General features: G+C 45.2%; 1 protein-coding gene across 1 annotated transcript in view; it reads left to right on the forward strand.

Annotated features, from left to right (window-relative positions):
- The window catches only part of EMC1 (ER membrane protein complex subunit 1), a 755,368-nt gene that overhangs the window by 259,894 nt on the left and 469,663 nt on the right, over positions 1–25,811 (forward strand). The window contains exon 14 of the mRNA XM_069610395.1: positions 4,017–4,216. Coding sequence (XP_069466496.1) covers positions 4,017–4,216 — 200 coding nt within the window. The remainder of the gene's footprint in view (positions 1–4,016; positions 4,217–25,811) is intronic.

Here is a 25,811-nt window from a genome sequence, read left to right on the forward strand (position 1 = left end):
TGGGCGAACTGTGTCCTTTGTTGGTGCTGCAGAAAAGGCACCAAAACCAGAGTGACCAGAGAAGTTGATGAAAGCTGTGCCAGAGGTCCTCCTCCGAGACTTCTGCTGAGATCCCGTCCATTGTCCTGCCTTTCGTCGTCAGACCAAGGAATCCCGAGGTTGGTCCAGAGCTGCAACATCGAGGAGCATACAGCCCCAAACGTTTTCTTCTAACCAAAGGTACTGTGGGGGGAAAAAGTGATTGCTTACCTTATTACAGAATGTCTCTCTAGAACGTTGGAGTGCACATAGAGATGCACGTAGAGCTGCTGCTTGTGTTCCTTTAGCAAGTACTTTAACAGGATTTCCAACATTGGTGAAGTCTTCTTGCATCTTTTGTCCTAGAGAGTATCCACAGGAACTTTTGAATTCTGCTGCTGTTCAAGACTTAAAGCCTCTCCGAACTGCCTTTTAGCTAGGGTTGCGTTTGTTAGGCAAAGTGTGTATGCAGTACCCTGTGGGTACACTACAAACAATTGATTACAGGTATAGGCAACCCAACCTTTGGTATAAGCTTGTACTACACAGTTTTGGTGGCGTGTTGAGCAGCCAGGCTTATCTCAAGAGGGGAAATGTGAGCTGTTATTGAGTTGCACAAAGATTCAGAGTTACAGGTATTCACATAACCTTACACTCAAGGTTTCTTGCATAAACAATTATTAATTTATCAGTCCATTATAAGGCCTTCTTTAGAAGGGAAAAATATAATAGTAACACACAAATACACTTCAATACTGTACACTCTGTTTCTGAATCAGACAAGACCCTTTGGGGATGGCCCACAGACACAACCTGCACCCACTTGTGACTTCAGTCACAAGGGTGCTGGGGACATTAACATCTTACTGTTGGCATTCAGAACACTCTTAAAAGTTGGTAAAAGGCAAAGGTTATTAGAATACAAGAAATCACAAATATTCTTAAGCAGGGCAAAACACTTTTTGATCCTCTTAGAAGAGTCATACAATTCAATAGGCTAAGCCAAAGTCAATGGGCAAAAGTCTTTGTATAGGATGCAGCACTTCTGGTAAGTAAATGGAAAAGTATTTGCACAATTTCTTAGTCTTTGAAGAAAAGAAGAATCAAATGTAGGGCCACAAGCGGATTAGACTGAGTTGTGGAAGTTACAAGCACTTCTACAGTAAAGAGGTAAGTTCTCTTAGACTTGTGTTACAGTACCTTAGCAATGAAGAAAAGATGCAGCTGATGACTTCTGTTCCTGTGCAGCTCTGCAGATCTCTCTGTTCCTGGGCTTCAGTAGTGGGGACAAGAGGGAGGACGTTGGAGGACTCCTGCAATGCACTGGGACGGTCAAAGCTTGCAACCGGCAAACTTCACTTTCAGTGGCTGTTTTGCAATTCAGCTCGTTGCGGCTACCGCAAATAGCAACAATGCAGTTCCTGGCTGTTGAAGTGGGCATCCCTTGCTTCTGGGGTCACGCACTCTGTTGAGGGGGCTCAGGTTCGGTCAGTCCTGCTTCTTGGGAGTCTGGAGGATCTTCCAAAAGCTCTAGGCCAGCTTTAAAAACAATGCACACAATCTGGTGTTCTTCTCCCTGGCTATACGGTTTCCAGCTGCAACTCTGTGGATATTCAACCAGCTCCGAGATGGATGTCGAGGTGGCTTACTTTGGAATTGATTGGTCCCACAAACTTAAAGGGAGAAGTCGTCCTTGCAGGAGCTTCTCTGTCGATGCAAATTTGGCGTTTCGGCACTGCAGCAGGGCTTCACCGGGCAAACCAATGGTCCAGGAGTTGTAGCAGGCGTCCTCTTAAAGTTCTTCTTCGGTTCCTTCGTCCAGTGGTCGACTCTGCCTTCCAAGCCAAAAGACTCAACTTTTATTCAGTTCTCTCCCATTAATTCCATCCTAGCTGTCACTCACCCAGCAGGGTGGCTGTCCTTGCCAGTCAATCACCTCAGAGTGCATTTGGGGGTCTTAGGAAACTAAGCACAGGGAGTTTCGGGCACCTCCCTCACTTCCTGCCTACCCCAGACACTCTGGAGCCAGAGGCGGGCTTCACTCCTGAATACCACCAAAGGCAATATGAACAAAGAGACCAAACCTGTTTTGGAGAGCAGAAAAAAATCTCTAGAAGGACCTTTCCGCAAAGACATTGCGAAAAAAGACGACCGGGGGCCATTTAGTCAAAGATGGCTCTGTGCCATTTTGAAAAAGATGGCTCGAGGGGTTGCTTTACAGGAGCCGCAAATGAAGCCCGCGTTAACTGCAAACCATGGTAGTTCGAACGAAACCACTGCCACCAGCCATTCAGTGAGGAAAGGTTAATGCATACATTTTTTTACATGAGGATCTAGACACAGGGGGATATACTAAGTAACCCCTCCAGGACTCTATTGTAAGATGGTGTGTGCTGGGTCTAGAAAGTTTCAATGGTAAGTTTAGTCAATTTCACTTTACTGCGCTCGGAAACAGTAGTTTATCCCAGCGAAGGTATTTAACCTGGGGGAAATCTGAAAGACTTCCCTGTGCCACTGCACTGAAGGTGCTGTGTGACACAATGTAAAAGATGATGCCTAGGGAGTTTGTCAGACTCCATAACCAAAAGAAACAAGGAGGTAAAATGAATATCAAAATACATGAGTTTGTGGAAAAAGGGTCACATACTCTCCAGGTTAAAAAAATCAAGTCCTCAAAATCCAGCAAAGTTGCTGGGGGTCTCTAAGGTGGAGGGAATTGGCACATGTTTTAGAATTCTCCCTTTTAAAGCCTTGCTGTGCAATAAAACTGCCTCTAGAACCCAAAGCTCTGCTAGTATTTCACGAACCAACTATTTTCCTTCCTAAAAATCACTATCTTGTATGGTTTTGCTAACTTATGTCAATTATCGTATTACTTTGTGGGTGCGCGTTATTACCAATAATACGGTAGACCTGTCAAATTCTGTAACAATTGGAACCGTTCAACAACTACCAAATAAGCAGTGGCCTTTTGAAAATATGTAAAAGTATGTTATGTGTTTTGGTTGTGAATCTTGTGTAAATATCTACATTTTAATCTAAATGTATGTGCAAGTGTTTCTTTGATCTGCATTACTAGCTAGGTTCAATGTACTTAACCTAGAGCACACATCTTCCTCTTATGATACGCCTAACTGCTCTGCCACTCTACCACGGTTCCTGAGCAGTACAGACTTATACCAAGAGTTGGGGGATCTAGAAAACACTGGGATAGCTTACTAAAGTCTTACCTCCAGGTGGGACTTTAGAAAAACTCCCCTAACAGTCATTGATTGCTTCTGTCGATTTTTCTTCTTTGGTATTTGTTCACTTGAGATTAATGATGGGTAGTTGCAGCCTGTTCTTTGCCCCTAACGGACAACTTATTGTAATGCTTGCTTGGAGGTATGCTGTAATCTTTCTATTACCAAAATATTGTGATTGTCTTTTTTGCTGCCGTGGACCAGCTATACAAGGTAATTCTTAATGTTTTGTGCTTTTATATTTACTTTAATAAGATCCAAGTGCATTTGTTTTTTTTGGGACAATTTTACCAAGTGCCATCCTGTGTCTCATTGTTTAAATGATTGGTCATGAGTCCTTCTGTGCATTTAACTAATTCCATGTTTTGGTACTCAGTTTGACTATCAGCTCTTATTGGGAACCTTCAACCTTTGACTGTATAACACTCCAGCCCCTCTGTATTACTATTTTTCCAAAGCACTTACCCAGTTTTCCATCTTCAACCACACTGCAATTACTGACTTCCCTATAACTGAGGAGTCTCCCTCGCCTCTTTGCCAAGCCCACTTTCCTGATCGTCTGATGGGTGTACCCTGCTCTTTTTCTGGTGCCTGGCTTTCATAACTATTGTGCGTTGCCATCTCCTTGGCCATTCCCTCATGCCTAGCTGAGTTTTCTTTGCCTCATTGTCAGTATTTGAACCTCTTATCCTGTTGTGCTCAATTTTAGACCCTAATGGCCAACAGATGTCCTATGTGCTTCCTTGTTCCATGCAGATGGTCTTCTTGGCATGTTTCTGAAACGCCTTTCCTCGCAGCTAATCCTGCTTCAGTCTTGGACTGCTCACCTGTGGAAGATGTTCTATGATGCCAGGAAACCTCGTAGTCAGATAAAGAATGAGATCAATATTGATACTTTGGCAAGAGATGAGTTTAACCTGCAGAAGATGATGGTCATGGTCACAGCCTCTGGCAAGGTATGTCATAAAGGATGTGGAAAGACTGCAAGGGAGTAGAGGCGAGCATGTGCAGCCAATGAGGAACACCGTGAGAGGTCTGTGAGTGGCACTTGAAGGGCTGTCAAGGATGTGTGGTGGATTTGGGGCTCTATGAAGTGTTGCTGGGTTGTGTGCGCGCGCCTAAGGGCTGCAAAGGGAACATTGAGAGGGACTCGAACTGTTTCTGAAAGATAATTGGAAAGCTTTCAGAGGGAATTTTAAGGTTGATTTTTGTGTGATTTGGTGATGCCTTGTCTGTTTTTCCCCACTTAGTCCCATCAAGGTGTCTTGCTGGGGACAAGATTCGGGGATCTTTGTGCCACCCCAGTAACTCTTATGGCCACTCTTGGGAGGGATGTTCGGAAATACCCCTGGTGTGGGGATCCGAGAGGCTAAACTAGTGGACCAGGAAGTGTTTCTCACTAGGTATAATGAAAAGCTCTCTTGTGTAGGGTGAGCAGTAAGACTTGGATGAGGGGTTAGGTGTAGATGTGCAGTTAATAATATATAGAAGTATTAGAGATCCACACAGATATATAAAAATATACTATTTATTAAGAAAATGCATGCAATTAAGTCATGGATACATGGTGTGTATAAAAACACACACAAATATGCTGTGGCTTGTGGATCTACTTAGATTGAGTAGGTCGACATCTATTGGTATCGAAAAGTAACCTCCGCAGGGCATGTCTGTTATACTATCCCTACTGTGACGTGCGCTGTACCCATGATGCCTCAAGTGTGGAGGTCCTCAGATTAGTTGTATTTTTTTTGCAAACTGTGTTGGTCGCATTATGCAGAGTTCCTAGCTATATCAGCTAAGTTAAAATATTGTTTAATATTTATACTTTATTGAATATTTTGTATGCCCGCTGCTCTACGCTCCATCAACGCTTGACATATTCAGCTGTGCTTGACGAAGCAATAGCCGTCCGTACTGACTGACTTCTGTATGGCCTTTCTTCAAACCTTCATCAGGCTTCCGCCTGCACAGTAGGGAGAGTGGGGGGGGGAATCGCATACTGCATTCACTTTTAGAGAATGTCTCCATTCACCCTTCCCTTTTTTCTCCCCGCCTGGCTGTCTTTAGGACATTTACAATGGAGAAAACTCATTTAAGTTCTGTCCATCCTGTAACCATGAGTTTCCTTGGAAGGATACACACAACGTGTGCAACCATTGTCTCCCACCAGGAAACTTGGTTTGAAGCTTGCAAGCTTTTTTGTCCCAAGACTGTTAAGGATCGGCAAGCCTTAAACTATGCAAGCGGAGGCTTCTTCAGACTACCCCGCCGGGGTGGAGGAGTCTGATGTAGGACAGGACAGCATCAGCGCCAGTAGTGACGCCGAAGACATGCTGGAGCCGGTAGACTCCCGCGTGCTTGTCCCCAGCTCCGAAGGGCATGCGTCAAGTTCTGTTGTGGAGATCCCCCCTCGCGATAGGAACTCAGTCGCGCATAAACACAAACATAGGGGACACACACCTCAACCACAGTTCGGCTAAACCACTGACAAGCGGTTCCATGGTACCCAAGCCTACCATTTTGGAAGGCGATTCAGCGCTCAAGACCTGCACCTGTTGCTCCATCTTTGACACATGTCTCAAAATAAACAAATGCCGACCACTACTCTTCTCCAGCATGGGGTCTGGCATGGATTCACATGCTCATGAATATTCCCCGTCGTCAGGCTGGGAATCTTCAGTAAAGAAAAAATCGGTTTCACTTCTTAACTGTCTTTCTCCTAACAACCAATCACTGGTCTCTGGGTCATACTGCCCCCAGCCAATGACTGCCCTCTACCTAAGCCCCTCTTTTGGAAGCCATCTTCAGATTTTTACCGCACGTTCAAGTGTTGGGAGTCCTCGTGCTATAGCTCTTGAGCTTTTACTGCGTTTTGTGTTTTTTTTTCTTTTTTCTTTTTTTTCTTCTTCTAAGAGTTTTACTCAATTTTTTCAGTCAATCGAGCCTCAAGCTCCACCGATTAAGCTTCCGATTAACGGGGACCCGTTTTCGAATTATTCAGCGCCCCTCAAGTCCTTCTTCTCATCCGCCATGACACGCGGTGTGGGTCTTGAATAAGCTTCTGGAATACTCCAAGAAGAAACTCGATGAAAAGCTGCCTAGTTACAGGTAAGTAACTTGTTCCATACTGCACCAAAATAGATGCAGAAGTCTAGTCTGATGTCCACACTAAAACAAACACCCAAACAGGTGCCTGCGCTGAAACAGACACGCACACAGACACAAACATCTGCTGAAACAGCCAGAGACTGTTTCTCAGGGGTCAAAATATACTAGGGTTTATCTGCCCATTATCTTGGCCATTACATGGGAAATCGTACTGCCCTAATCCAGACGACAGTCTTTCCATTTAAAGACACCCCAGTTTACACGGTCAGAGACGAGGGAAAGGTTTGATGCACTATGGACAAAGTGGCATTATTTGTAGATTTCTTAGGAAAACACCCTATTAAACTAAACTACATTTAAATGGATTGCCTTACAAACGTCGACAGGGGGCGTAGTGGACCTCCACTCGGCCGTCAATCCGTCTTGCTCTGTCCTTGATCGTCTGCTCCGGAGGTGGGTGGGGGTGTGTGTGTGTGTGTGTGTATCTCTATCTCTATCTGAGGCTTGTGGAATCTGCTTAGATCACATGCTGTGCATAGGCCGACATCTACTGGAAGCTGCAGAGTATTAGAGTTGTTGTTTTCGAAACTCGAAAAGGGACGTTGACAGGGCGTGCCACTAATACCATCCTCTAGTGTGACGTCCACTGTACCCATGATCCCTCATGCGTCGAGGTCCCTCAGATTGTTTTTTTCTGCCATGCTAGACGGACGTGTATAGCAAAGTTCCTTTCGGCGATAAGCCATTGACTTTATACAATTACAATAGTTTTTCTTTCTATCCTTTAATCGACTGGCGAAACACCATGCCGGTGAAAGAAAAAGAAAACTGCCCGTCGGAGAGCATCGGGACGGACCGTACGGCCTTGGAAGGCCGCCCTGGGCCTCAGCCCAGACAGTAGGGAGAGAGGGGGGGAGGTCATTTTAGAATGTATATGCTCCCCTTCCTACACTTTGTTTGCCCAGCTGCCTTTTCCGTAACCCATAATTATGGAAAATACACCATTTAAATTTTGCCCTAAGTGTAATCGTAAATTCCCCTGGGTCGACAAATACTTAGTTTACAATTTGTGTCTCCTGAGAGACCACGTTGAAATGTCTTGTCGAGCGTGCAGGCTCTTCAAGCCTAAGACGTTAAAGGACCGCTCCACAAAACGCTGGGCCACTACACCAGGCAACTTGAGGCCCTGGAGGTAGAGGAAGTCTTTAGCGATGGCAGTGACGCCACACTTTCGGACGGCGAGGGCATCGGAGCAGCTTCGGCTACTCAAGCGCAGACCCCCGACCCTGTAGGACAGTCCGGCGGCCATGTTGTGGGGACTACACCCAGCGGCAGCAGCGCTACAAAAGCACGCACCATAAAGCACATACGCCCCAGTCGACATGCGGCAGATGAGTCGAATACTCGACAACGTTCGACACCCCATGAAAGGTCCACCGAGTCCCGGTCCTCTGGGCAATCTCGTTCAAGATCGCCACACGACAGGGTCCAACTGTCGAAAGACAGCAAGAGTGTTGCACGAAAAACTCCTTCCGAAGGCCGATCGTCCGCGGACGAAGCTACGGCTCCCACACCTGAAGTTCGGCATTCTTCGTCTGATAAAACGGCAGGCCCCAAGAAGTCTGTTCGACACTCCTGGTCCCCAGGGTGGGGGAAAACATCATAAAAAGTCCTCTAAGACCCCTCAAAGGGACAAGAGTCCTACTATGGACAAGTCATCACAAAAGGGAATATTGTCCAAGCCCAATGAGAAACCCAAAGACTCTAAGCCAAAGATTATACCTCCCACTGATGAGGATATGGGTATTTCCACTCAACCTATTGTAATCCAAAGTTCGAAGGAATGGTCTTCGCAAGATCTCGATAGGGTTATGCGAAGAATGACCTTTATGGTGAATTTTTATGAAAAGAACCTGAATTACTTTCAAAGTTTTCACTCCACCCCTCCCACCTCTGCCCATTCCGGCTCTCAAGCCTCTACCTTACCCTCTCAACCCCCTTCTAAGAGGTCTCGCTCTAGTGTCCCCGTACAAAGCAAAGTTATAGGTCTATATGACCCTGAAATAGATCCAGAAGACCAAGAGGATCTCTCTTTTGTGGAAATATCTGACCCTCAACTTAATGAGGAGGATACAGATCAATTTTATTATGGGGATGATGAAGACCCAGCCGCTGACCAGGAGGCGAACATGTACTCCATAGAGTCTCCTATTAATCAGGACCCGCCGGTGGTAGATTTCCCCTGTCGACAATCATCCCCCTCCTCAATGAAGTCTTAGCTAAAGCGGCGCAACACTTCCGAATTGACACACATGAGGTACAGGAGCATAGAGACTTCGCTGAACAAATATTGGGGGACAAAAAGACAGCTGGTCAGTCTATCCCACTGCTAAAATCGGTACAACCCAGAATACAACCTTCCTTAGAAGCAACCAATCTCACACGGGCCGTTAACCCGCATGTGGAAAAACTATTTAGGCCTGCACCATCGGAACCCTTGTACATAAGAGGCCAATTGAAACCAGACTCATTGGTGCTCACCACGACAAGAAAAAGAGCAGTTACACCCCTTGCTTCCTCTGAGGCACAACCGGATAAGGAAAGCAAGAAGATATATGCAATGGGCAGAAAGGTTGCCACTTCTGCGGCCTACCAGACGAGAATAGCTAACAACGCTACACTTTTGGCAAGTTATAACTGCCATATGTGGGAGGAGGTTTCTGGGTTAATTTCGTCCACCCCAGAGCCACTTATATCACAACTAGCTCAGGTGGCAGCAGACGGAAGGGCCCTATCTACTTGTCTACTCAAGTCAAATTTCGATGCAGCTTACAAAGCCGGGAGAGTCATTGCAGAGGGGACTATTATAAAGAGGCATGCATGGCTTCGCCAGTAAGGCTTTAAGACAGAAACACAAGCCACTCTGATAAATATGCCAGTGGAACCTAATGTGCTCTTCGGCAAGGCTGTAGAAGACTCACTCGAGACAGCAATGGATGAGTATGACACTCTAAAATCTTTAGGTCAGCTCACAAACAAGCCTACTGGTTAAAGGGGTAGAGGTAATTTTTGCCGTTTTCGGGGCCAAAATTCACAGAGGATCCGGCTACAATCAAGGCCAAGGTTCCTATGGCAACAATCGAGGACAAGCCTTCCAAGGCTATCCATGAGGACAACGCAGAAGTCGTGGTGGTTGGGGCAGAGGCCCAGCTCGAGGTGGCACCCCACCTCAGAGCAAGTGACATTCCACTCCAGGTACCTTCCCATGCATCTCCAGTAGGACGCATTTCCAACTTCACCCACGCATGGGAGGGTATCGCCTCAGACAGATGGGTGCTGTCCACGGTAGCAGGGGGCTACTGCAAAGAACTACTCCAACGCCCAAACGACCACCCCCCACAACAGAAAGTCCACTCTGAGGAACATCAGCGGATCCTTCTAGAAGAAATAACACCGCTTCTATTAAAGGACGCCATAGTAGTGGTCCCAACCAACCAGGTAAACAGGGGTATTTATTCAACTTACTTCCTTGTGCCAAATCTAACAATGCGCCATGTATTAGATTTGCGCCCTGCAAACAAGTATGTCAAGCCACAAAAGTTCTCCATAACTACGCTACAAGAGGTAATCCCGCTGCTAAAAAAAAGATTACATGGCAACACTGGATATCAAAGATGCTTATTTTCATATTTCAATGTTCCCAGCGCATTGCAGTTCAAGATAGCGAACAAGCACTACCAATTCAAGGTACTGCCCTTTGGAATAGCCTCGGCTCCAAGGGTATTCACAAATGTACTGGCAGCAGACCTGCGCAGGGGAGCAATCCCAGTGTACCCTTACCTGGACGACTGGCTCATAACGGGGGAATCACCTCTGATTTGCAGACAAAACATCCAAACAACAATCAACCTCTTTCAATTGGGCTTCTCAATCAACGAGAAAAAAATCAAGCCTAGTGCCAAGCACTTCCTAACAGTTCCTAGGAGCTATCCTAAACACAGAGGAAGGATTGTTCTTTCCTTCAGAGGAAAGAGTAAAGAATGTGTTACTGCAAATATCACATTATCAGGCCGGCTGCCAGATAAGGGTGCGCAAAGCAATGCGTTTAATAGGCATGATGGAATCTTGCATATACATGGTTGCTCGCGCATGCCTGCGTCCCATACAGGAGTGGTTGGCGAAACAATGGTCTCGGGCAAGCGGTCAGTGGGACGATCTAGTGGTCGTTTCGCTAACACTTGTAAAAATCTTCGCTGGTGGACGAGAGAAAACCTAACGCGAGGGAAACCCTTCTACGACCCAAAGATACAGGCAGTGGTCACAACGGACACCTCACTGGCAGGGTGGGGGGCTCACTACCTTCACCACACAGCTCAGGGGCTGTGGTCTGACACTGCAGCTCAGAACCACATCAATGTGCTGGAACTTCTGGCAGTATTCAAAGCCCCTCAAGCATTCAAACCCCATTTAACAAACCTGTCAGTGCAGATCCTAACAGACAGCACCACAGCAATGTTTTATATCAACAAACAGGGGCTACACGTTCTCCAAATCTATCCAGACTTGCACAGAAATTCTGGAAATGGGCACTCAGACGGAAAATGTTTCTGTCATCACAACATGTTCCAGGGGAACTCGAAGCTTTAGCAGACTCACTGAGCAGAGATCCCCTACCAGAGGAACACGAGTGGCCTCAACATGAAGTCGTAGAACACCACTTCTCTCAATGGGGTTTCCCAACTATAGACTTATTTGCCACAAGCGAAAAACGTCAATGCCCAGACTTCACATCCAGGTTCCCCCCAGCCAGGCTCCAAGGTGAACGCCCTGGTCAGGAAGCCCCCAACTCCTCTAGTGAGGAAGGTGGTGAACAAGTTACACAAGGAACCAACAACGCTTATCCTAGTTGCTCCTAAGCGATCCCATCAAGCTCCGGTGCCAGTACAACCTACTCACCCAGCACGAGCGGCTAACCATGCACCCACAACCACACTCCATGAACTTGGTAGCATGGCTCCTGAAGTCAGAGGGCGGACATCTCAATCTACCACAGAGATGCATGGATATCTTGAAAGAATCAAGAAAACCAAATACTAGGCACTGTTACTATGATAAATGGAGACGATTCATAATCTGGTGCCAGACTAAGCAAATCAATCCCATAGATTGTACTCCATCTAACATCCTAACCTATATGCTCCACTTGCTAGATGCAGGATTAGTGTTCAACTCCCTAAAAGTCCACCTGGCGGCCTTGTCAGCCTACACTACTTCCCTTAATAAGGTCTCATGGTGGAAGGTACCGGTCATCAAAGCATTTATGGAAGGAGTAAAGAGACTCCAATCTCTAACCCACCGCCAGGTTGGGACCTTAATGTGGTACTCGCTAAGCTCATGGGACCCCCATTCGAGCCCATGCACAAGTCTAGTCTCAAACACCTGACTTATAAAACTGCCTTCTTAGTAGCCATCACTTCCATAAGAAGGGTTAGTGAAATCCAAGCTTTGTCAGTGCAGGATCCTTTCTTTACTATACATAAGGACAAACTGGATTTACGCACTCACCATAGGTTCTCACCTAAGTTAATCTCCAAATTTCATGTAAACTAGTCTATTGAGCTACCAGCTTTCTTCCAGGAACCCAAGAGCTCTGCTGGGGTAAAACTCCACACACTAGATGTGAGGAGAGTGGTCCTCTACTATGTAGACAAGACCAGACTGCTAAGAAAGACAGATCAACTGTTTGTCCTCATAGCGCCAGGCAGAGAAGGTGACTGCATCTCTAAGAATGCCATCTCTAGGTGGATAGTCAGATGTATCCAACTGTGCTATTCCTTATCAGATAAAACACTGCCTTTCACGCCAAGGGCCCACTCCATAAGAGGTACTGGAGCCACTCTGGCTTTCATTGCAAATGTCCCCTTAGACACTATTGCAAAGCAGCTACATGGAGCTCAATACATACTTTCACTCAGCACTACTGCATTGACACTCATTCCAAGACAGATACACAAGTGGGACAAGCGGTTCAAAGACATTTATTTGCTCAAGAACCTTCTCACAATCCCACCTCCATCTTCCACTGCTCGCTTATCTATGCACAGCATGTGATCTAAGCAGATTCCACAAGTCTCAGAAAGGATACATTACTCACCGTAATCGTATTTCTGATGCTTGTATCTGCTTGGATTCACATGCGACCCACCCTTCCTCCCCTCTGAGAGAAGGCACATGGATGCTTATGAGCTTGTCTAATACGTATCTGCTTGGATACAACTTAACTCGCACTACACCTCATGCTACCTCATGTCAGAAAAATAATCTGAGGGACCTCGACGCGTGAGGGATCATGTGTACAGTGGATGTCACATTAGGAATAGTATTACTGGCACGCCCTGTCGACGTCCCTTTTCGAGTTTCGAAAACAACAACTCTAATACTATGCAGCTTCCACTAGATGTTGGCCTATGCACAGCATGTGAATCTAAGCAGATATAAGCATCAGCGCACACAAATCATCCAACACAAAGCACACAAGCAAAGGCCAGAGGTAGACGACAATACCGTCTGCATGGCTGCACGCAGCGTCAAGGGGAAGGTCCACTAGCTCCCTGTCCTCTGGGCTTTCAAGATCACGTTCACCTCACGACAGGCCCCCAAGTCGAGAGAGAAATCCGACTCACTGTTTCTAATATTGCCACCGAAGGCAGAGCGTCGAAAGACGTGACTCCAGCTCTCCCATCAGCTGAAATTCAATAATCCTCAATAATGTTGAAACCAGCAAAACACCCACAGACTACGAAAATGTCTCAACTGGTACAAAAACATGTCCCTGAAACACTTCTCAAAGGGAGAATGCCACCATTCCCATAGGGTGAAAGAGAGTGCATCCCATAGAGAGAGAGTGAGTGTATCCCAAGGGGAGGGTAATATGACTGCAGCTATGAAACGCAGGAAGCAGCCTACACCTGAACTACCCCCTACTCCAGTGACTATTGAAAGGTAGGCCATACTTGTACCCCTTAAATAAATTGGGCTACCCCTGATCACGCTCACACCAGCGAAAATGCACCCCTCTAGGGATTTAAGGCCATGAGTCTATCTTGCAAAAGTTAACATTTAATCTGTACAGAAGTGGCAAATAACTCCAGAGTGGTATATTCTGTCCCTCAACAGTTCCAAGGTCCTGAAGACTGGCGCTGGACCTGGAGCTTAAATACTCTTGACTTGGTTACTGGATACCGGCAGAGCTTATCCAAAACTGTTCTTGCCATACAAGGGATGCTGCAGTCTGCAGTGTTGCATGGCCAGGTGTACATTTAGACCAATCCTGCTTAACATACTGCTGGCATGCACGGCTGCGCAAGTCAAGATTCAAATTGGAGACACAGGCAACCCTCCTCAATATGCCGGTAGAGCCTATTGTGCTTTTCGGCAAAGCAGTAGTGGATGCATTAAAAAGTGCAAAGGAAGAGTATGACACGCTAAAGTCTCTGGGTCAACTCACCAACAAGCCCTCGGGCCAAAGGGGTAGAAATTATTTTCATTGTTTCAGGGGCCAAAATTCACAGAGGGGTGCCGGATACAACCAAAGTCAGGGTTCATCCTGGGGTTCCAATCAAGGATGATCATCTCAAGGCTTGCAGAGGGGCCAGCGAAGATCTTGCGGCCGAGAGAGATCCTCCTCTTCTAGAGGTGGAGCAACACTGCCGAAGCAATGACCACCTGCTTCAGGCCCCCTTCCATACCACTACAGTAGGGCGTATAACACACTTCACCCACGCATGGGAGGGAATCACCTTGGACAAGTGGGTGCTTTCAACCGTGCGGGTGGTTATTGTATAGTTACTACAGAAACCCTCGAACCATCGCCTGTGTCAAAGAACCACCATAAAGGAGGAACAGCACATCCTTCTGGAAGAGGTCACAGCGCTGCTGTTAAAGGGTTCTGTCGAAATCATCCTGACGAACCAGGTAAACAAGGGTATCCAATGTACATCCTTGTGCCAAAAAAAATCTTATCAATGCGACCAGTATTGGATATGCGCCCTGCAAACATCTGTCAAGCTACACAAATTCTGCACAACAACGCTACAGGAAGTAATCCCACTGCTAATGCAGGGGGACTACATGGCAACCTTGGCTATGAAAGATGCCCATTTTCATATTTCAATGTTCCCAGCGCACAGAAAATTCTTGCGTTTCAAGATAGCAAACCAGCACTACCAATTTAAAGTATTACCCTTCGGAATAGCATCTGCTCCAAGAGTATTCACAAAGGTACTTCGCGTTAGTGGCAGTGCACCTGCGCGGGGAGGCAATCCCAGTGTACCCCTACTTGGACGACTGGCTGATCAGAGGAGTCACCCCATATTTGCTGGCAAAATAAACAAAGAATAATAAACCTTCTTTTTCAATTGCGCTTTCCCAATAAACGAGAAAAAATCCAGCCTTGTACCAACAAAACAGTTCTAGGAGCTGTTGTTAGGCAAGATTGTATGCTGTACCCTTAAGGTGCACTACAACAACCCTGACCACCTGGCAATAGGGACCCAACCTTGGGTATAAGTCTGTACTACACAGGTTGGTAGCGTGTTGAGCAGCCAGGCTTATCTCAGAGTGGTCAATGTGAGCAGTAGGCGAGTTACACAGATCAACAGTGACGAGCATTCAAATAAACTCTTACACCCAAGGTGCCACTGCACTGAAGGTGCTGTGTGTCATAATGTAAAGATGATGCCTATCAGTTAGTCAGATTCCAAAGTTAAAAGCTACATCACAATAAAAATACATGTGTGTGAGGAAAAGGGCTCACTCTCTCCAGGTTAGAAATTAAGTCCTAAAGCCCAACAAAAAAGAACTGGGGGGTCTCTAAGGTAGAGAGGAATTGGCACATTTCTGAGAATTCTCCCCAACAATGGCTTCTTGTATCTTCCTTGTGCCACACGCAAGGTTGCGCATGCGTCCAATTCAAGAATGGCTAGCGAAACAATGTCTCAAGCAAGCCGTCAATGAGACAATCGAATGGTAGTTTCGCAGACTGTGGTGGAAGCACTTCAGTGGTGGACATAGGACAAGCTGTTGAAAGGCATACCCTTTCTCACCCCTACAACAGAAGCCACTTTATTTTTTTGTATTTTTTATTGTTAAAAACCTTTACAAAACTTTATGCGAGAGCATTAAAACAACAAAATCCATTTACACATTACATATATACAATATGTTGCTAAAACGTTACATACATTCTTATTTTAAAAACATTGTTAAAACCTCCAAATGAAACCGGAGTGCTCTAAAACATCAAATTCATCAAACTCTTTTCCATAATAATTATTCATACAACCGGAGTAGTTGTTTTTCAGAAGGATCCAGGAATATACAATTCAGAGTTCATCATACTCTTTTCTTAGAACGTATTGGTACAATTCAAGATCTTTTTCAATAATTCTTAATAGTGGAGTAAAGCGAAGATTAAAGGGTTGTAATTCCCATTCATCAACATTTCCCATAAAAATACAGTGCAGTCTAAAATCAACATTCACAAATTTCATTATGGATTCAGTACACGCTATTTTGAACTGAGGGCACTCTATAACTTGGTGTCTTAACGTTTGAAGAGGCTCATTGCAGTCTGCAAATCTACAGTTCTTAAGAAGCATACTTGGAGATAGACCTACCCGATGACTGCACCGTTCCTTAGTTCTAAATTGGTTCAGTTTGAAGCAAATATAGGATCTTGTAGACATGTATGGAAAGATGTAACTATATTGGGAGCAAGGTAGTCCCTTATGCGTAAATCTGGCATATTCTATAAAAGTACCATATTGTTTCAGTTGGTCGATAATCTCAATCCAATCTTTTTAAAACCATTTTCTTTTCTTTTTTTTCTTTTTTTTTTTTTTTACAAGAGCAGTTCTAAAACACAAATCCAAACAGAAGCCACTCTAACAAATGCATCACTTTCAGGGTGGAGGAGCGCACTATCTCCACCAAACGGCGTTGTGCCTGTGGACAAACACCGTCAACCATATCAACATCCTGGAGTTGCTTGCAGTGTTCAAAGCTCTTCAAGCTTTTCAACACCAGTTGACGGGCAAGACGAAACCAATTCTCATGAACAGCACAACTGCCATGTTTTACATCCACAAACGAGGTGGAATGCATTCACTGAGTCTTTTCAGACTAGCACAGTAGTCTTGTGTGTGTCTCGAGGGATATTTACATTGTCACAACACGTTCCAGGGGAATACAACTGTCTGGCAGATGTACTAAGCAGAAACAGAGATTCCCTCGCAACATGAGTGGGAGCTGCACACTGATATTGTGAACATTTTCACAAAATGGGGGCATCCAGACGTATAGATCTGTTTGCAACACAAGAAAACACAAAAGAAAACACAAAATGCCACGCTTACGAATTCAGGTATTACCTTAAAGAGCCAAAGGGGAATTTACTGTGGCTCACTCGGTCAGCGACATTTGCTACACTTTTCCGCTGACAACACTTCTCAACAAAGTCGTCCACAAGATTAAGACGGATTTCTAAACTCTGGCCTGGTGGTCAGAGTTTAGGAGGCCACCCTAGTTATAGTGAACAGGGGAAACTCTGGGGCTCAGCCAAACCAATCAAGGTAGCAGGGAGTGGTCAAGTCTTAGTTTCAGGAGAAGTGAGTGTGGTCAGGGGTCCACAATGAGTCCATAATTTCCCCTTCTTCAGAAGCTGTTTTCCCTCTCCTTTAGGTTTCTGTATATCTACAATGTATAATTAATAGATATATTTTAGTTTTACATTGTTCAATAATTCTGTCATGAGTTAATGACTATATGATCAAAATCACCTGGATGTGCTGTCTGTAAATTATTAAATTTTCTTATTGTACGCTCAATTCTTTGCGAGTATTGGATGTTCCAATATGGCTCGTCCTAAAAAAAAATCAATCAAACTGTATGTGGCTCGCATCCCGAAGCCATGTCAACCTCTTGATGAAACTTATTCATCACAATTTCTGTGGGAGAGTATATACACTAATTGTTACCTGTCTCTGATGCATTCGAGGCAACTGCTAGGGTTCAGCCAGTAAATGCAAATATCATTCCCAAAAGACTTCCATGCATGTCCTAGAACTGCTTTTGTTCGCTTGATCAAATGCTAACTCTGTGAAATAAAAGACAATCAACTAACTTTCTCTCCGGTCCAAACTTGTTTATATTTTGAGTCGTCTATCGTATAGTCATCCTTACAATGTGGAGGAAGCCGGTGTTAACCTGGAGATTCTCCCTCTCATTTCCGATTTACGCAGTGTTCTCAATGTCTAATCTGTTTACACCTAAAAATAAGATATAGTGTATAACTATAATCTATTGGGATCTATGTTTATGGTTGAAAAATGCCATAGGATTTTATTAGGCTTACGTGAACAGTAAGTTTGTGATATTTTCTCTTAATATGACCGCCCTAAAAGATCAGCTAAAACCGAGATGGCCGATATTAATAGTGACACGTCATAACGCAAGACCGTTGACGTCACAATGTTTACATCCGTCACCGCGTTGTGACGTAATTCTGTAGTTTCCAAGTGGGCGCGAGATATCCCAAAAGTAGATATTATTGTTAACGGTTCATGTGCGTGCCATGTTTCCTTGAGTACTACTCATTAACTAATCCGTACCGAATCCTGTGTAATCTTCTGTACTTATCACGTCTTGTCGGTATAACTTAAAACGTCGTCCTGTTGTGTATCAACATCTGAAGTCATGAAATGATTATGTAGTTTCCTAGTTCTCATGAATCTTCAACTGAAGTGATGTTGTACGTATGTAATAAAACGGACTAATGTGGTCCGTAAACGAGAATTCAAAACGGATCATAAGTATCGTAAATAGGTGATGTAATTACATCTGTTTGCTAGATAGAGACATGTATAATCGGAATTGGAGTTCTATCTACATGGTAGTGCAGATCCATTGGGCAGGTGGGGGTTAACTAGGATTATGGGAATGTTTAGGTTATTCAATTTGTCAATCGCTATCCCTAAGGCCTGCTGGTCAATATTAGTCAAAAATGGGTTTAGTTCATCACCCTAGACTCCTCGTACGTAATCAAATCATACTATTGTTAGATGGACTACAATCCTTACCTTGTAGACACTATTAGTAATTACAATCTATAGTATTTATATAACCTTGATGGTAATCTGCTGATTCATTCCCCTTACATTGTCCGGCCATCCAGAAATTATGACGTCATAAACATGCTCACAATCTACTACATTATATGTATCTTCGATCTAGGTACATATTCATAACTGTGTCTCACATATTTCAATGACACTACCAAAACAAACGAACACCCGATTACACCCATTTTTTATGGTGTACCAAAAATACATCAAAATTCTAAGACGCCACCATTGAGACCTATAGTTGCGGTAACCAACAGTATCTTTAATCCTTTGGCAATTTATGCGGACAAAGCACTACAGCCACTAGTACAAGAAACAACCACTTACATTAAAGACACTACAGACTTTTTAAACCATCTTGATTCATTAACGATTAAGGATGATGACCTTCTGGTTTCATTTGATGTACAAAGTTTGTACACGTCAATCCCCCATGAAGATGGACTGGAGGCATTAGAATGATCACTACTGAGGAATAATTGTGAGGCTAACAAGATGCTAATCTTTGTTTTATCTAGAGACTAATATTGACCAGCAGAATTTAGGGATAGCGATTGACAAATTGAACAACCTAAACATTCCCAGAATCCTAGTTAACCCCACCTGACGAATGGACCTGCACTACCATGTAGATCAAGACATGTATAACCGGAATTGGAGTTCTATCTAAGCAAATAGATGTTGTTACATCACCTATTTACGATACTTCTGATCCGTTTTGAATGATCTTTTACGGACCACATTAGTCCGTTTTATTACATGCGTACAACATCACTTCAGTTGAAGATTCATGAGAACTAGGAAACTACATAATCATTTCATTACTTTCCGATGTTGATACAGAACATGTCATGACGTTTTACGTTATACCGACAAGACAGATGAGTAGAAAACTAAGATTACACAGGATTCGGTACGGATTAGTTTATAATGAGTAGAACTCGAAGATCCATGGTACGCACTTGAACCGTTAAAAATAATATTGTCTAGTTTTGGGATATCTCACGCCCACTTTGAACATACAGAATTACGTCACGACGCTGTGACGGATGTAAACATTGTGACGTCATAGCGCTCTTGCGGTATGACCTGTAACTATTAATATCGGCCATCTTGGTTTGAGCCGATCTTTTAGGGCGGTCAGATTAAGAGAAAATATAATAAACCTACTGTTCAGGTAAGCCTGATAAAATCCAATGGCATTTTTAAACCATAAACATAGATCCCAATAGATTAAAAAATAAGATATAGTGTATAACTATAATCTCTGGATGAGAGCCACATACAGGTTTTGATAGATTTTTTTTTTAGGACGAGCCATATTGCAGCATCTAATATTTGCAAAGAATTGAACTTACAATAAGAAAATTGAATAATTTACAGACCGCACATCCAGGTGATTATGAGCAAATAGTCATTAAATCATGACAGAGAATTATTGAACAATGTAAAACTAAAATATATCTATTATACATTGTAGATATTCTGAAGAGTCCAGTGGAATATATAAGAAATAACCCAAATACATATGTCTACTTAATTAGGAACTCTATCATATGTGTACATTGAGGGGGATTCTTGATATTTTAATGTTTAACAGAAAATTACAAGAGCCAAATTGTAATTTATTTGTTTAAAGAATCAAAACTATTATACTGTTGATTACAAATCTATGGAGAAGTTAAGCACATGAAAAATGTATCAGTTTGCAGTCAAATTGTGGTTTTTTATATAAAAAATGATTAAGCATTGCTTTATTAAACATATTTGAATACATTGAAATAATTGATTGTGTTAACAATAACAGTAGGGTGTGCAGGGGACAGGATAGTTCCACAAGTCTTGTGGACATCTGCAGAATCTTCCCTGGCTCCCCATCAAGGAGAGAATCATGTTCAAGATGGGAACCTTGGTGCACAAATGCTATTTTGGTCAATCCCCCGCCTACTTGAAGACCTCTATCTACAGTACTGTTCTACCAGAACCCTTTGCTCTTCTAGCAAAAGGCAGATTATCTGGCAGGAGCATAAACGCGCAAATGGACTGGGAAGATCTTTCCCTGTTAAGGCAGCTACTTTTTGGAACTCACTTCCTATCGTCCTGCGGTCTGAAGCTGTCCTGCGGTCTGAAGCTGTCCTGCGGTCTGAAGCTGTCCTGCGGTCTGAAGCTGTCCTGCGGTCTGAAGCCATCCTTGCTACATTCATGAAATCTCTGAAAACTCATCTGTTCAAATGAATTCTTCCAGCCTCATCTAGTTGCCCTTGTGTCCTGTTTTCTTGATGGTTGTCCTTCTGTGTTTGTTATGGCGCCACGATGCCTGTGGGCTTTCGGCACCTAATAAATAACCTAGTTCTACACAAACCCCAGCAATCCATGACGAAAGCTCTGGCCTACTCCCTGACTTGGTCGTTGCTGAGCGGAATGATCTCTTACTCTCTGGAGCTTTCAAATAGGTTGCATCACAGTCTGAGGGTCAGAAGGGAGGAGGGCCATTTTTCTTTTTAAAGAAAGGACTCTTGTATAGCAGGGATGCGACTTCTGAAGGGATGTCAATAATACAGCTTGTGGTTCCCCCGAAGTCACAAACGGCGCTTGAACACTGCACACTCACATCTTACAGGAGGACCTTTAGGTCAAGCCAAAACTCAGGTTCACCTGGCCATCAAGTTCTATTGGGAAGGAATACATGCCGACACAGAACATTTCATCCAAACTTGTGAAATATGGTGCCGTACCAGTGCTCATTTACCACCACCACCAGCCCCCTTCAATCCATTAGCCATCATCTAAGTGCCATTTTCAAGGATTGGAATGGACATCATTGCCCCCTTGAAAAATCTAAGCTAGGGAACAAATATGTGTTGATTATACTTGACTATGCCCCCGGATACCCAGAGGCATTTCCCTGCGTAATACCACCCAGCAGATACTTAAGCATTTACTTCCCTACTTATCTCGAGTGGGCTTCCCTAAGGACATTTTAACAGACCATGGTACCACCTTTGATTAAGCTCCTGGGGGGGGGGGTAGGGGGAGTAAAAGAGCTACTTTATATAACCACCTTGAGGATGTCAGTTTACCACCCCAAAAGGACGGATTAGTTGAACGGTTTAATAAGACCCTTTGACCATTCTTAAGAAGCTGGTTGACAAGGACGGAACTAATTGGGGTCTGATGATTCTGCTGGCTCTGTTTGACACAAGAAAAACACCTCAAGCCTCTACTGGTTTCTCACCCTTCGAGCTATTGTATGGGTGAGAATCCAGAGATGTTTTAGATCTGCTTCGAGAAACATGTTAGGAAAGGCAAGACGTTCCAATACAATTGTCCCAGACGGCTTCTCGGTTAAAAGAACATATGGCAGCCGTTAGATCTCTGGTCTAAGATCGGCTTGGTAAAGCCCAAAGTCAACAGAAAGCACCCTATGATAAGAGGGTGTCACTTAGTTATTTTTCCATCAAGCAAAAAGCCCTTGGTACTGCTCCCTAACCAAGATAAAAAGCTTATTTCTAAATGGCATGAGCCATATGAGGTATTGGACAAGAAAGGACCCTGTAATTATAAGATCGCCCAACCAGACCATTGCCAGAAGACGCAAATCTACCATATAAAAGTGGAAGGATAACACCTCTGAATCTAATGCCATAGTGTTATCCTGTCAGATACTGAAGAGGTGAACATAAATACTCCAATTGCCTCGGATATCATTGAGACCCAGCAAAAAGATCTTCTTGAATTGCTAGAACAATTCCCCAATGTGTTCCGTGAAGAACCTGGCAAGGTGAATAGAATATACCATCACATCTGCAACCCTGCAGGCAAAGTAGTACATCTTAAACTGTATCGACTATCTGAGGACCGTAGAAATATTGTCATCAAAGAAGTAGAGAAAATGCTTAAGGCCAACATTGAGCCATCTACCAGTCCCTGATCCTCCCCCATTGTGTTAGTGGAAAAGCCAGACAAATGTTGGAGGTTCTGTATAGACTTCTCAAAGGTGAATAACATCTCGGCCTTCAACGCCTACCCGATGCCTCCTGTTGACGATCTTATTGATAAATTGGGAAGTGCCGTCAATTTGTCCACCCTAGACTTAACCAAAGGGTACTGGCAATTCCCCCTACACGGACCAGATAAAGAAGACTGCTTCTCCAGCATGTGGTCTGGCATGGATTCACATGCCCATGAATATTTCCTGTCGTCAAGCCGGGAGTCCTCGCTAAAGGAAAAAAGTTTCACTTTCACTTACAAGCCATCTTTCTCCTATAAACCAATCCCTGAGCTTTGGGTCATACTGCCCCCAGCCAATGACTTCCCTCTCCCTAAGCCCCTTCTCTGACAGCCATCTTCAGATTTTTACAGCACGTTCAAGTGTTGGGAGTCCTTGTGTTTTGCCCCAAGAGCTTTTCTACATTTTCAAGCTTTTTCGATAAAAAACGTTTCTATTTTTGTCAAATAGAGCCTGTGTGTTCATTCGTTCCTTTGACCGGCAAGCGGGGATCTGTTTGTCGGCGTCTTTCAATGCCCCTCAAGTGCAAGAATCGCAGAGAGTTTCATCAAAGTTTTCCAGAAGGCCATCGAGCCTACAGTGCACTCCGGACCATGTCGGAAGAGAAGGAGGGAGGCTCCCTCTTCATGCTCTGCTCCAGCTGCGGATTGAGGAACGTGTTTGTGGAGGACAAACGCTCCCAGTGCCTCTACTGTCTCCATCCGGGAAGCAGATTGATTGAGGAACGTGTTTGTGGAGGACAAACGCTCCCAGTGCCTCTACTGTCTCCATCCGGGAAGCAGATTGTGAAATCTACCTTGGGTTCTCCAAGCGCACCGTCAAGCATCGTCGGTGAGTTGGTGGCGTGGCTCAACGCCAAGGCCTGTACCCCATGCGGCAAGCAGGGGCAGTCCTCACACAGGTTTGGCCGGTCTGAAGAGCAGGCTTCTAAGTCCTTTGAGGGCACTCCATCCGTGGGTGCCCAAGACAAGGCCAAGCACCGCAAGTCTGTTGCCATCGTCGGTGCCGCTCAAGCGGGTCCCACCATGGGTAGGTGTCATGATGCCTACCCCGGGGACCCAGACCAAGTCCAGCAACCCCGAAAGCAGGCATCAAGTTATCCCAAGCAAGCCATACAACCCCTGCTAGGGGCTATTTGGGTGCAGGCCTGGCGTCTATCGCGCCAGGCTCATATGGAGAGTCAGTCCTGGCGCTATAGGTGCCAGGCTCATAGATTAAAACTTACCTGATACAGACCATGCTGCAAGAGCTCCAAGCCAAAAGAGGCTTGGAAGGGACTACTTTACCTAGGGACTATTTTTTTTTTTACTCGGGTGGGGCTGGGGAGGAATACTTACCTGGGACAACTTTGGAGGCTATTTAAACCACGCCCGAAGAGCAGCACATGCTTCGCGTTATTCTGCATCCAGCAGCGTAACGCTCACTGTGCCTGCAAGTCTGCATCCAGTCTTCTGCCACGCCCGCCTCGAGTTTGGAGCTCCTAGAAAAAGGGAGAAAGAAGGAGAAAAGGTTAGAACAAGAGCAATACCTTTGATCCTTACCTGAATTCCCGATCCATCGTGCCTTCGAGCTGGAAGAAAGAAGTTATTTTATGCGCGTCGCCTCGCCTGCTGCAGCGCCGCGCTGAACTCGCTGGCCTTCGCACCATCTTTACATTCTACCGCATCCTTCTGCATGTTCCCACCACACTCTGGCACCTAAGGAGAAGACAAGAACAGCAAGGTGAGCCAAGGGAATACACAGAGGAATATTAGTTACCCCCCCATAGACTTACCTGATTTTACCACCGGGGGTACTATTCCTCTTCACGGGTCGGCCGGCGCAGCTTCCACTGCATCTTCGCCGAACCTCGACCCCTAAGGGGAAACAAAAGGACAGGAAGGTGAAACAAAGGGACTAACAAGGGGAACCCTCCTCACCACAAGACTTACCTGATTTTACCGCCGGAGGTATTATTCCCCGAGACTTCATACTTTCTCTCAGCGCCTGAATAAGGGAGAAAGCAACAGGTTACATATTGACATTATTTTATCGAACTGTGTTGGAAAATACAAATCCTTACCAGAATATTACCGGTTGCCACGAGGAACTCTCCACTAGGGTCAAGCTGCAACCTGCAAGGAATCGGACAAGAGTGAAAGTCAGGCATTTGAACTCTTACGAACTACATACTTACGGCATCTTGCCGGGAATCACAGAGTCAATATTGTTCTGGAACTCACCAATTCCTTCGAGCCAGTGAAGCAACTAGTTATCAACGCGCCCCTGCGCTCAATGCAGGATGGAGAGCTCATCTTTTCAAACCATCAGGTGAGACCATAAGAGGGGACATCAAAGGTGATCTGTGGGGAGAACAGCGGGGGTGGGGGAATTTACGCTCAACTCCACGGGTGGTTAATTCCCTTTCTGCATTTGCAGAAGAATATTCCTACGTGCCAATCAAACGAAGCTAGGTGGGCCAGTCCAGTCCGTCATCTCGGCCCTGCGCGTCACGTTGGTGGAGACCGCAGCTGTCCAGTTCAGATCGACGCCTCTGTGGGAGCCAGGTGAGTGTAACAGAAGGGCGCGTTCATCTTTGCCATCTGCCGCCATCTCGTGTCATCGCTCCAGCTCTTCCTCAAAGAAGAAATCGGCTAACCCAGGGAAACTGCGGGAGAAGCCAGAGAAGACCAAGGTGCAGGGAATGTTGTCTGACCTGCCCCTGAAAGCCCAGGTGGTCGAGACAAAGGCATCCTCGACGGTCGAGCTGGTGGCGGCCGCCCTCTTGAAGGTGAAACGGGCTGACCCGGTCCAGGGGACCCCGGCGGCGCCCAGAGTGGTCAACCCCCGAGGCGGGAGTCCTCGGCCAAGCCAGTGGAGAAAACGCCAGAGAAGAGGATGCCATCCCTAAACCAGAGACCGACCCCTCGGGATGCAAAGAAAAGGGCAGGGGGGGAGGAGTGGAGGCCTCAACCATGCTCCAGTGCACAGTTATTTCTTCCTCGGATGAGGAGGACATGTTGTCTGTTCATACGGTCCGGCAGGACGTGGGAAATGTGAACGCTGAGGACGACGGCCGAAACGCTGAGGGGGGCGGCTGCAGGAATGCCGAAGACTTGGGCGCTGGGCCTAGCAATCCTCTCCCCCTACACCTTCCAGGGAGTTGTTGCTGGACATTCTCTCAACTCTCCACACCCTGGTGTCGGAAATCCAGACGAGTATGCCTCCGGGACCTCCGGCACTGGGCCCGCAGCCGGCGAATAAAAGAAA

This window comes from Ambystoma mexicanum, chromosome 8 (assembly GCF_040938575.1).
Source record: "Ambystoma mexicanum isolate Mex_15411 chromosome 8, UKY_AmexF1_1, whole genome shotgun sequence".
In the NCBI taxonomy this organism is placed as follows: domain Eukaryota; kingdom Metazoa; phylum Chordata; class Amphibia; order Caudata; family Ambystomatidae; genus Ambystoma; species Ambystoma mexicanum.